This window comes from Lagopus leucura, unplaced genomic scaffold (genome assembly GCF_019238085.1).
Source record: "Lagopus leucura isolate 7727_CA_CO unplaced genomic scaffold, USGS_WTPT01 Super-Scaffold_100058, whole genome shotgun sequence".
NCBI lineage: Eukaryota > Metazoa > Chordata > Aves > Galliformes > Phasianidae > Lagopus > Lagopus leucura.
The window spans coordinates 1,313,115-1,325,958 of NW_024962304.1; the positions used below are offsets into that span (position 1 = coordinate 1,313,115).

A 12,844-nucleotide genomic window follows, 5' to 3' on the forward strand; every position below is an offset into this window, starting at 1 on the left:
AAGGTATCTGCTTCAGGACAGAAACAGAACTATGCTTGAAAACAGATGTAGGAAGTCTGTTTTTACTTCTTCACAATACTGATAACAACTGGCAGACGCAGGACAGACTGCGTTATTACACTTATATACATTCTTCAAAGCTGAAAACATTGTCCCTAACATCAGTGAATGCTCAGCTGAATCCGACCTGTTGCCAATGCAGAGACACTCAGCAAAGACCATGGCTTTTGAAGGCTCTACAGAAAAGCTTAAACAGAAACAGCAAATGATATGAAGACAACACATTCGGCCTGAGTCTTAAAGATGAAGCACTGCCTAAGCTTACTATTAACCTGCATGTTTTGGGACAGTAGAGGAAAGCCTTTGCCACAGTGAAAAAGATGACAAGTGGTGTTTTCCAGGGGTCGGTGAGAAGGTCTCAGCCTGTTTTCCTTAAGAATCACCAGCAAACATTTCCCCTCTGAAAAAGAAGACATCAATGCATAGATCTGGCAAAATCCAAGCACTAGCTCCGCAGACATTATTTTTTAGAAGACTACATATATAAATTAGTTAATGTGAACTTGGAACTGGAATTCAATTAGAAAAAAAATGGTATTATAGTATCACCCTTTCCTCAGAGATTCACAAAGCAAAAGCAGACAAGGCCTAGAATGTATTTAATTAGCAATTCACTTTGTCTTATCTAAGTAGGATTTAATAGTTTATCCACACTTAAAACAAAAAAAACAAAAAAAAAACCCACCACCCTTTCTTACTGTCAGCACTGAATACAGTAATTGTCACTGGGATAGATACACAGAAACATAGCAAGAGAAAGCTTGGCTAGCCCCCCAAGCCCGCCAAAATAGCCTGACCAACAAATAAGACAAATCTATTTGGCAGAAGGTTTTGGTTCTTTTTTTGGTTTTTTATTTTAACTTAAAAAAAAAAAAAAAAAAAAAAAAAAAGAAAAAGAAAAACAGATGTATAGGAATCAAGAAGAATCAAGCTCAAGATAGTCACAAAAAATAAATGATGTATTTTATCTCCATAGATCAAAGCTATAACAAACAAGACAATTGTATCAAAGTTCAGTGTCCAGAATTTTTTCCGTAATACAAAAAAAGATATTGCAATTACTTTACTGCTCAAGAATTTCCTTGTTCAAGCTGCTGAATTCTTCTCTCATTGAAGTTTTGTCAGTAACTTTCTTTAAACTACAACGTACAAAGAATTCTTTATCGCCCTCATCTTTTCTAAAGCTCTTCTTTTGTTCTAGAGAGTTTTGTAGCATGCTCCTCTATAAATTTACTCAGATGCTCTAGATCTCTGTCACCGCCTTCAAATTTAATAGGATTGTTCTTCTTGTCCCTTGGAGCAAAGTAGATGGTAGGGAATCCTTCCACTTTGTAGCGATCATTTGTCACATCGTTGGCAGTTGCATCCATCTTGGCTATGACTAGATTTTTCTCATGCTTGTATTTTTTGCCTAGCTCAGCATACACCGGTTCTAGTTTCTTGCAGTGTCCACACCACGGGGCATAGAACTCTATGAGAACATCACTCTTTGGATCCATTACTATGGCATCAAAAGTTTTACCCACTACTACTTTCACAGGCCCTTTGTTATTTTTTGGCACCGGCTGCGACTTCACAATAGGCTTCAGTTTTCCTAGGAGAAAGGATAACACACACCATTGTTAATTACAGTAAGAGCAACCGTTGTATTTCCACTATGAAAAACAGGGTAAGAATACATCTTCACACCAAAGAAAAGCACTGCACTAGTCATCAATTTCACCTCTGCAGGAAACACTGCCTAGCTTGCTGATGACATTTAGCACAGCGATCTCGTGAAGCAGGGACAAGTTGTTTCACAGCACCCTCGAAGCTTTCTCCCTCTGCTCACAAGTATCCAGCCATAATGTGCTTGAAAGGGATTTATATATATTACACTTGCCATGAATGCCAACAATCACCTGGCACTTCAAAGCTGCGAGAACATTTTAGGCTTGCCAAACACATCGGCTGTTAAAATATTGCTAGATGCCACAGCACAGCTTAAACAGCAAAGTTCATGAAGTTAACAATAAAAAGGGAGGAGGGGGAAGGCAATGAACACCCAGTAAGATTTAAGCCATAAAGCATTATAAGACTTCACATATGATTTCACTGCAGCCATGAATTTCATGTGAATATCAGAAGAATATCCACTGAAGGAAAAAGCGAAGCAAATGGCTCTTTAGAAAGAAAAGAAAGAAAAAAAGTAAAAGGAAAACAATCCTTTACCTTTTTTGAATGCCAGCACAAACTGTCTGAGGGCATCAGAGTCAAACTCTTCTGGCTCCATGGCATATTTCTTGCCACCTTCATCCAGAATGGCAACATTTACATCCTCTCCACTCTCAAGCAGACCTAGATCTTTTATTTCAGAAGAATAATCCTCCTCATCAGAAACAGCAAACACATACTCAGGGAAGTCCTTGGCTACCTCTAGGACTTTGCCTCTCCAGTACTGGGTAGCTGAAGAACCAGAATGCAGCAGGGTTAGTAATTTCTAGTTACTTATTACTCATTTCCTTTTAAAACAGATGAACAGGGAACTTGACTTACCAACACGATAGTCAAAACTGAAGTCAACAGTGTAATAGACAACCACAAGGGGACGCTTCGCATATCTTTTAGCATCATTGGAAGGCTTGCGATGGCCAACTAGAGGCAAAGCATGTTTCACTACGTGCTCTTTGATCTCTGATCCATCTGTAGAATACTGCTTCAAAAAAAAAAACGGGGACAAGACATCATGTAAGTGCTGATTCTGTTACACAGTACCGGAAACCAGCATCGGTGCACACATGAATAAGGAAGGGACATGTTATAAGCAATGCCTGCATCATATTCTCACTCACTTTAAGATCCAAAACATACATCTTGGATTCATGCTTTGATTGAAACTTTTCCGGCTGCATGACAACCAGCTTTCCAGGAGATACTTTCAATAGCTTTGCAATCTCGTTGCTGAAGGTGTGATGGAACTTGTAATCTTCTCTTAAACTGTTAGCTAAAAGATTAAAATTAAGGAGAATGAAAAGTCACCAAGAACCAAATTGACGGCTTTCAACCTAAATCTTGTTACTGCAAGGACAGTCACTCACACAGGCATGGAACAACTCCGGGCCTTAGAGAACACCTCTCGCCACCAAACAGAGTGAGAAAACACACTTTGAGAAGCACTAGTTGAATGCTATTCAACTGCTTATCTACTTGATGGTTTAGAATAAGTATTTAAAAGTACTGAACAGCTTCCAAAACACACAGTGAAGCAGCTGCTTTTTTCAGTCACCTACTCTAGGCTTCCCTCCAAATAAGAGTAGAGCTGGAAAGGAACTCTGGAAGGCACCCAATCAATCCATTTCTTTCGGGGCTACCTGGGAGACAGTTTTGTATCTTTCCATGCTGGAGCATCCAGATGAAAACCACGTCAGAAGCAAGCGACCACAGAAAGAGAATTTGCCCTTACTACTCTGAATATCAGACAGAAAGCAAGGCTGCATGCAGTTCAATCACATGAGACACAGACATTGATTAGAGGGCAGTTCCAGTGCTTTTCACTGGAAGCACACACCAGTGACACCTGAAAGAGCGCTTTACCTGACCAACAATTTTTAAGAATAAGCACTGCCAAGATAAAGTCATTCAGAGATAAATAATGATCCTTCCTTCAAGTTCCCCCAGCCTGAACGAGCTCAGCAAAGTCCAGCATTTGGAATGGTCAAGTATAAAACTAGCAAAATCATATGGTATACCTAGCAAGACATTTTGATCTGCTCTTCAGCAGAGTGTTCCCATCTCTCTAGGTCACATATTTTTGGAGACCCCACATCAAGAGTATATTATTCCCTGTGACTTACTTACTGTGACTTCAGTTACATGCACAAGATCTAGTGCGAGGGCTTTTCCCCCTTCAGTAGAAGTGGAAGATCACCCTAGAGTCTCTCTCTTCCCTTTTTAAACTCCCTGAATTCAGAGAATAAATAAGGGAACTTCCCCTGCCCAAAGCCTTGAGCAACAAGGCTCAACAAATCACACTTCTAGTATTTTAAACCATGCATTACCTGCTTCCTGATAGAGCTGATAGGCTTCATCAGTTTCTCCACTAAAAACACCAATGATAATGACATCATCTCCATCCTTCAGAAATTCCTGTACCTGCTTCGTAGCCTGAATCTGCTTAGATGGAGGACCAGCCTGTTCAATCATGTAGTCAACAATACCTGTTAGACAAACCCACACCCAAGAAGTTGCATAAATATTTATTGAACTGAAAGGTTCAGGCACTTCCTCTATAGAAAAGCATAATAGTATATTTCACATTGACACCTTCATTTCTGTGCAATCTTTGCAAAATAACCAACAAAGTGATCAAGAAAATGGTCCTGGTCTTCAAGTGCTGCAGTTCTGGGTATTCTCTTTTAGGTCGGTTTCAGGAATTCCAGGTATGTCAGCTGACCTTTCAAGTAACCCACCTTTCTGAAATTTTAGACCCTTCACCATCTCATGACCCCGCTATGAGGCAGTATTCCACTTGGTTATTCCTAATGTTTCTGCAAGCTAGTATTGATACAAGCTAGTATGAGCACTTCACCAGCCCTTATAGGGCACCCAAGTGCAACTAATGGCTGCCCATTTACTCCTACCGCTTGCTTGCATATTTAAATTATTTTTATATTAATGGAGCTTGTTAAGGAGCATGGGGTGATGTTACAAAGATGACACAGCTTTATACTGATGGGATATGTGGGTACAAGACCATGTTTTTTCACCTTCCCCATGCTACTCTTATGGACACGTGTGTATGCTCTACATTTGTAGTCAAGCCCTTAAGAAGACGAAGAGTCACAGTACCGTATTTCTCTCGCGGACCGCTGTAGTCATAAGGTTTGCCTTTGCGAAAGATTTTCAGAGTTGGATAGCCAGTAACATCAAACTTCTTTGCAAGCTCAGTCTCAGCAGTGGCATCGACCTTAGCCAGAGGAATGGGAGGTGTGCGCTTGCTGAGCTCTTGGGCGGCCTTCTCATATTCTGGAGCAAGCCTTTTGCAGTGCCCACACCTAAGGAAGTTGGAGGGTGGAGGGCAGTTTTAATAAGCCAGGTCCTGCTAGCTACCTTCTACCTCTGCACTGGATAAGCCGCAAGCCTTTTCAGAAGATTCAGAAGAGGCATAATAGCAAAACAGCTTCACCAAGTGTATTCAGAACAGGTGTGCTAGGAAAGCAGAAGCAACTGCCTTCTTGCTTACCATGGAGCATAGAATTCCACCAGAATTATGTCAGCATCTTTCACAACATCGTCAAAATTATCCTGGGTCAATACAAGAGTAGCTTCTGGTGGAGGGGTCCAACTGGGGTCAGAAATCTCCTTGACTTTGGCTACAATTGCTGAAAAACAGTTCAATAGCTCAGTTACAAAGTTTGCACTGTCATTTCTGTAGTGTATCAAATGCAACAATAGATATCATATTATTACATTAATTATTTAGAAATTATGACACGAATTTCATTCTCAGCAGACAGAAAAGGCAATTTTTCCTTCTGACTGTAATGAAGCTGGACACATTCATTAAGTGATAAATATCTGGTTTTATATCTACTGACAATTTACAGACTGTTTCCTACAGGTCGATCCCTCAAAAAGCACAATACCTCCTACTGTAATCAAGCCGTTATTCAGGAAGTCTTCCACGACTAAGAGAACCACCCACTACCAACACTGTCCCCGAACACACAGGCTTTAGAAGATTGGGCAAAATTTCAGCCTTCATAATATTATTCTACTTCACATAATAGAACTTGAAATCGAAGTCTCTCATAATAATTCCTTCAAGCAGCAAGATCATACACTTCCTTGCTTTGTTACAAAGAACTGCAAGGACCAGTTCTTACCATCTTCTGTTCGAGAACCATCGTAGTCAACAGGCTGGCCTTTTTTCAGGATTTTAATGGTTGGGTAACCACTGACATCAAAACGACTTGCTAGCGCAGTGGCTGCAGTAGCATCAATTTTGGCAACTGGAATAGGAGGGTCATTTTCCTTCAGGGTTTTGGCTATCTTTTCATACTCAGGAGCAAACTGCTTGCAGTGCCCGCACCTGTCAAAGGAATACATATGTAGATATACAAATGCAAGAAAGACACAGAGGAGTTTTTTGCTACTCTGCATTTCCAGAAGGCCTTCTGCCAAATGTTCACATCATCAACCTAACATTATTTGTCTTGCTATATTTTCAGATCTGGGAAGGGGGGAGGTGGGTGGTAAGAGGGATAGGGAGGAATGATGGTGGTGTGAGGGCGAAAAAAACTATAGCCAGGTACTGTTTGTACAAACCCCAACCTTTTATTTTTCCACTCTCCATTCTAAGTTTCAAAGCCCTATAAAAAAAATTTAGTAATTACTTTTACAAAGTTGCAAACCTTGTACTGTGCTTCTCCTCCCTGCCCCCAGATACCATCTCACTCAAGACTTCAGCTTCTCCCTAGTTTGGGTTCATCTTCTCTACATGGTATCCTAAATTCAAACTAAAGAGAAAAATGAACCAGAAGTTAATTGTGCCTTAATGAATCTTCACCTCACACACACCCCAGTATCAGAGCACCTGGTCTACTCAGAACTCCCTGGGAAGAGCAGAAGCTACTGCTGAAGAAGCTGGCACGACAGGGCCAGTATACAAAGCATACAGAGAAGTGAACAGACTTTGATAAACTGGAGACAAAGGAAAATAAAGATAGAAACTAGTATGTAACAAGCCTGTATTCTTTAGTCTCTCAATTGGCAGGAGGGAACATAGAGGAAAAAAAAGAAAATACACTAGTTTGTGGTTGTTACACGTCCTTATGCTATGCTTCACGTTCAGTTTTCATGGTAGCAAACTACAACTACCAAACAGGGGTGGAGTTCTGCATGATGAGACTGGTATTAATTAAAAGCCAAGTCTACTTCAAGCAAGAAATATTCCCCCCTCTTCCACTGAAACACTAGCACAAAATAATCACCTTGACTGCAAACATTTACTCTTGCTTTTCCCTTTAATAATCCTATTACTTTTGCCCATGAGAATGCAAGAGGAGATGCATCCTGCCTAAAGATCTTTGTATCCATGACAGTGCCCCATAGTACTCTGTTGTTACTCAGCGCACAGCAGTACAACAGCAGCGCACAAGGCACTATTAAAACTAGTAATACAAGGCAGCAATGTCCTCACATCATAACATCCTTCCAACAAAGACACAGATTCCAACTGCTGAAGGACAACTTCCTAACTAGGGAAGCTTTCTCCATTTATATGAGTGCACAAGTTCTTGGTATGCCAATGGGACAAGAGAGCAAGCTGTCAAGTCACATCACACGGCCTTTCTGGGGCTCTCTGAGATAATCTCTCCTCTCCAACAGGTACAGAGCAGAGCCAGAGCCAGGACAGTGCTGCCCCTGGCGCAGGAGCCCTCAGCACAAATGATGCTAGTCTTTTCCAACCTTGGTGATTCTGTGACTGAATGACCTCTATGACACTTGAGGTGACAGACAAGTGCTCTTATGGTACAGGAGCAATGAGACTTCCAGAACCATTTCCTGCCCTGGACAACATCACAGTACAGCACTACTCCTATACAAGTCTTTAAAACCAGTCATTATCCAAATATCTGCTTTTTCACATTATCCCACTGCTGTGTTAAAAATGCCATCAAGAATTTTTCACTCCTTAAAACCACTCCAATAAAGGCAACTGGGAAAAAAAGTAGAAACAAGCAACTATTTCTACCTCAAAATCAACAACCTCCCAAGCACGCTTTCTAGGATTGCACATTGCCAAAGAAGCTCCTGGCACCCATCTCACACTGCACTTAAGAAGGTATCACAGGCTGCAAACCCACCATGGTGCGTAGAACTCCAGGAGCACAGTGTCCTTGTCTGCAGTAAAGCTGTCAAAGTTAGCATCATTCAAAACTAACACACCATTTTCTTCTTTAACTTCAGAATCATCATCATCATCATCATCATCACCACCTTCTTCTTCTTCATCATCAACTTCTTGCATAACAGATTCTAGAAAAGTAAAAATGTAAAAAAAACCCCAAACAATAACCAGTACAGATTAGGTTGTGTGAAGTTTAATGTTAAAATAAGTCTACCAACTTAGCGACAGATTAAGTATACCCCATAGTTAGAAAAAGAAAGCATCAAAACAGGTTAATTCCTCCTTCACATTTGACAGCTGCCCAGGTTTGCAAAGTAACTGGACTCAGGTGTTTGACCTGCCCCATTTCATTTCCACACAAGCTCCCTCCGTTAGCTTCACCAAAGTCTCAGTACATATTTTGCTCTTCAAAGCAAGTTAAAAGAGACACAGTGAGAATTAATGTATTCCAACCTATGCAGCACTTGCTACTAAAGTATATTGCTGTCTTCCTGAACCATGGGAAAGCAGGGCACCAGATACGCTTCCTTGGGCAAGACGGGCACAGTTGATATCCAATTTCAGACTTGCTGAGCGAGTGCAGGATCACAGCAACATCACACAGCACCCCAAAACTCCTACTCAATATATGTGGAGATGTGAGGCGCCCTTTGGAAACAGAGTCAGAACTGCCCTCAGGAACTTCAGGGGAAGCCTCTGGCTTAAGACCACCAATCCAAAACAGGCCTTTGGAGAAGACACTTGCTAAATTAGAGAAGCAGGGGTTACATACGATATCTGGTGCCAAGACATACCAACCAGCCCTGACTTGGAAGTTGGGACTGTTTCTCTAACATTTGATTATCCACGTCTTCTAAAGATTTTTGTCAAAACTTCTATAATTCTAGCCAAATCTTACTGAATGGTTCTAAGGGAATTTCTATCAGAGGACAAGTGATGAGAATACCTTATCCCTAATATAAACCATACGTCATTGAAACTAAGGACCTTTTAACCACTGTAAGCTCCAGGATTAAAAGAAGTACAATGAAAGTTGAAGTTTCATTGATCAAAACAGTATATTATATACATTTTAGTTGGCTTTTGACTAAGTTGACACGACTGACAGCAGTAGGCAGTAGACAGTGTACATGCAGTTTACTTGTCCAGGACAAGAATGCTGAAAATACTTCTGACTTCACCTGAAATTTGAAATGCAAGCATTAGAAGCATGTAATATCCACTGGGAAGGCACAAGCAATAAAAAAGAATTCTCAGCCTATTCTTAGGCCAAGAGCAAACCATAGCAACAAGCTCACCACAGGCACCACAGACACCAAACATCACACATTGTTAGACAGCAGCAACCATTTTTCCATGAAAAAAAAAAAAGATAATAAGTGTGTAAGCTCTCATAAGCTCTCACACAACAATGCACTCGTGCAGAAGACATGCTTATTTTAATTTGAGTGCAACTCTGCATGATACTAAAATATTCATGTCTGATGAGGTGAGAGATCACAGGGGATCATTTCTCACACAACAGAAGTCGCTTGGATCAAGTTTCTCAGCAACTACTATTGCTTTATCTGATTGAAGCTAAACTTTACAACTGGACAACAGCTTCTCTGTTGCTGCATCAGAACAGTTGCAGGAAAGGATTAAGCTTCCAGGGAGAACTACCAGGGCATTCATTTACCATGGTGAAAAAGCCAGTTTTTCAGGGGGTTCAGCAGTCACAACTTCTACTAACAGCGCTCCATGGTTCTGAGGGATGTTTCACAACAGGATGTTCAAGGTGCCTGAACTCCCTTCCAGAGAGCTGTACCATGCCAGTTGCTTGAAAACATGTCAGACTTGATTTTCACTGACAAAAAAAGTCTGAGCAAAATTTGTCAGTCAATTTTGCTTGTGCAGCTCTGATTCTAACTATCAGGCTGCTACTCTTGCTTCTGCTCACAATGCTAACCTTCCTTCCCTGATGAGAAGGTACACCGCCATAGCGGCACCATATGCTCAGAGTATGGAAAAGCAACAAAGATTCTGCACAGCTGAAGGGCTAAACCACAAGATCCAATATATACCGCTGAAGTAATTTTGTATCTTTCACTGGAAGTAGCTGTGTGTCTGCCAACACCAGGGTTTTTTTGACAGGGATGTATTTAGATCGCTGCACAAACATACCCAAGCACTTGCTCCACCCAAAGGAAGGAGGTATGGAAAAGCAGGACTCCAGTCTGCCCCTTGCTGAAGCAGAGCACCTCTATCTGGGATGCCCACGAACTCTGGAATTCACAACTTCACCAACTCCTACAGCCACTTGAGCTACCTCTAATACATCAGGGCTGAAGCTTTTCATGAACTACCTGAGAGATAAGGGGAGCTGGGGCACCCTTCATTTATTCAGCATTACTGATTTATATTTTTTAGGAGAGCTGTCACAGAATGAGCAACTGACACCTGATACGGCAGAAGTAGTGTGATAATATTTGTATAACAGAGCTCACGAAAACAAAGCAGCTGCATGCAACGAAGTATTTTTGTTTCTTGAAGCTATATGCAAAGGAAATGGTCAAAGCAATGAAGCAAGAGCTTTGCTAGAACCTGTCTTCCAGTAAAATTCCAACAAAATACTCTCAGAAATCTCTACACAAGTACGTCATTTAAAAATAAATATAGTAAAGCTGACCCTTGTTTTAAAACTTCACATACGTGGTGCTGACTGGCAGGCCTCTCAGGATGATGGGTTACTCTGAAACTAGCCCATAAGCTTGGCTTCACCGAGCTTTTCAACACTTACTGGAAATCTGGCCTAGCCATTTTTTTTTCCTCGAGTGAAATGGATCCTGTAGGAAAGCCAGTGAAGTTTAGATGCAGCTCGTTCAGATTCCGCCCGCGTTTCCTTTAAGAAGGGCATTAGCGTATCTCCCAGCCTGAGCACAGCGAGGTGGCCTCCATCTCCAGAAGACACGAGTGAAGATAAGGCACACGTCGCCAGGTGCTTCAAATGGCCATTTCACAAACGCAGCCTCCATCTTTCCTGCGGCACACCGACCGCACGCTCCCTTCCTTCTCCTCCACGTGCGGAGGACTAGCGGACACGATCTGCCCCCCACCAGCTCCAGCCTCGCCTTTCTCTCAGCATATTCACCGCCCCAGCCCACGTTCCGCCCCAACATCACCGCACAACAAGCTCGGCTTCACGTCAGTTTCGGATCGATCGCCGCACCGACTGACCCCGCACCCACTGATCGCGGCCCCAACTCGCCCGGCGGCCTCCGCCCTTCCCAGCTCCCGCCGCCCGCTCACCTTCGCCGTCCTCCTGCGCCATCAGCACGGCCAGCTGCGCCGTCCCCAGCAGCAGCAGCAGCAGCACCCACAGTCCGCGCCGCCTCATCTCGCCGCCGCACAGAGAAACAACGCAACCCTGCTCCGACCCCCCGCGACTCGGACTCGACCGCAGCCTCCCGTCCGGCCGAGCGCCTGCTCTGAGTTGCCGCCTCCTCATTGGCCGCCCGCGGGCCGCCAACCGCCGGCCGCCACGAGCAGCGGGCGCGGCCGCGCTGTGAGCGGCGAGGGGGGAGGGCGGGGCTTCGCGGCTCCGGGACGCAACACCGACGGTCGGGATTGGCGGGAACCGCAGGGGGCGGAAGCGAGGGAGGGGGAGGAGAGGAGAGCGGAGTCGGCCTGTGAGGAGAGGAGAGCGGAGTCGGCCTGTGAGGGCGCGCCGCGTGCTGCGTGCGGCGTGAGCCCACGCCCCGCCTGAGGGGAGAAGGGCAGCGGCACAGCTGGGCGGTCGGCCTGTCGATCGGAGCTGTTTGGAGTTATTTAGCAATTGTTTTTTCACGCTCTGAGCTTCTGATCCTTGGGCAGGTGGCGTATAAGGCAGGCTAGGTTCGGTATGTTGTAAAACATTAAAGTACGATGTGATGAAAAATTGTCTTCAGCAACTCGGAGCGCGAGCTTGTAACGTGGAAAGCGCGGTGTTAGGGACCGAGGAGGTGTGTGTCACTGAAGGACTGCGGGTGCATCTGGGTCGTCATTCAGCACTGTCTGAGAAAAGAAGTTAACAGTTGCTTTGTGCTTCATCCATCGCTTACAGCGCAGGGCTCTGCTGACCTCCATCCGGCAGCCAGACGGGTCTCAGAAATGCTGCAGGCTGATGCAGAAGCAACTTTTCAAACTATCGGTGAATTGCCACAGTCAGAGGGGATCTGCTGTGAGACCTGCTCCGAAAAGGTGTTTGGGTCCCGCTGATTGTGGTGTTTATAAAAGTAAGCGACTTGCTGAAATTTTGTGTTCTTAACTTAGGTATGCGGTAATATGATAGATTGGGCAGTGTTTTGTAGGAATAACTCAGATAATAGGAAGTCATTATCTAGAGGATGCTTAGTGTTTGGTTAACGCAGCGTTGGACTGAATGCTGTGTTTCTGTGTCAGATATCTACTGCCTTCCTCATCTGAGTTTGTCGGAAAAAGAGCGGCTGTTCATCCTGGCACAGAGGCTGCTATCCGCTGGACAGCTGACCTGTCAGCAGAGAGGCATTCTGTCAGGCCTGACACTGTTTGGACGGTCAGGAGCTGAGTAAAAAAAAGCCTGCAGAAAGAAAGAAACATGTAAATTGGAGAAGAGGTGGGACTATGGCTTTGGTCTGTTAGAACACGAAATACAGGAGTATTAAATATTTTAATTAGTCAAATAGTTAAAAATAATTAGTTTAAATAGTCAATATTTACATTTCTTTTGTGATGGCTGAGTTTTGTGCTGACTGTGTTTTATGTCTGTGCTTGTTAACAAAGAGAAACTTAACTCTTCGGAGACCATCTGTGGTGTAGCTTGGTGAAACTGTAAACTTAGTGTAAGTGTGCAACACTTGTGCTCCATACATCACTAGTGAGCAAACAAGCACTGAA

General features: G+C 43.4%; 1 protein-coding gene across 2 annotated transcripts; it reads right to left on the minus strand.

The window, feature by feature from the left end:
- Positions 1-998: 998 nt before the first annotated feature.
- On the minus strand, positions 999-11,442 carry PDIA4 (protein disulfide isomerase family A member 4). 2 transcript variants are annotated; one of them, XM_042886518.1, is made up of 10 exons: positions 11,240-11,442; positions 7,908-8,079; positions 5,925-6,130; positions 5,282-5,420; positions 4,888-5,093; positions 4,098-4,256; positions 2,892-3,043; positions 2,596-2,752; positions 2,272-2,505; positions 999-1,654 (listed from the first exon to the last, which is right to left on the minus strand). In XM_042886518.1, the coding sequence occupies exons 1-10, from the start codon at positions 11,436-11,438 to the stop codon at positions 1,239-1,241; spliced, it is 2,040 nt and encodes a 679-aa protein (XP_042742452.1). In that variant the 5' UTR covers positions 11,439-11,442; the 3' UTR covers positions 999-1,238. The 2 variants fall into 2 exon arrangements, with proteins under 2 accessions (XP_042742452.1, XP_042742451.1); XM_042886517.1 differs by having other exon boundaries at positions 2,596-2,755.
- Positions 11,443-12,844: the final 1,402 nt, after the last annotated feature.

What these genes read in the sequence shown, in the direction of transcription:
- PDIA4 (XM_042886517.1), bottom strand. Translation starts at nt 11,438, where the DNA reads ATGAGGAGGCGGCAACTCAGAGCAGGCGCTCGGCCGGACGGGAGGCTG. An exon ending in TGGTTCTCGAACAGAAGATG is followed by an intron (nt 5,421 to 5,924) that starts GTAAGAACTGGT and finishes ACTGTTTTTCAG; the next exon opens with CAATTGTAGCCAAAGTCAAG. An exon ending in TGTATGTTTTGGATCTTAAA is followed by an intron (nt 2,756 to 2,891) that starts GTGAGTGAGAAT and finishes TTTTTTTTGAAG; the next exon opens with CAGTATTCTACAGATGGATC.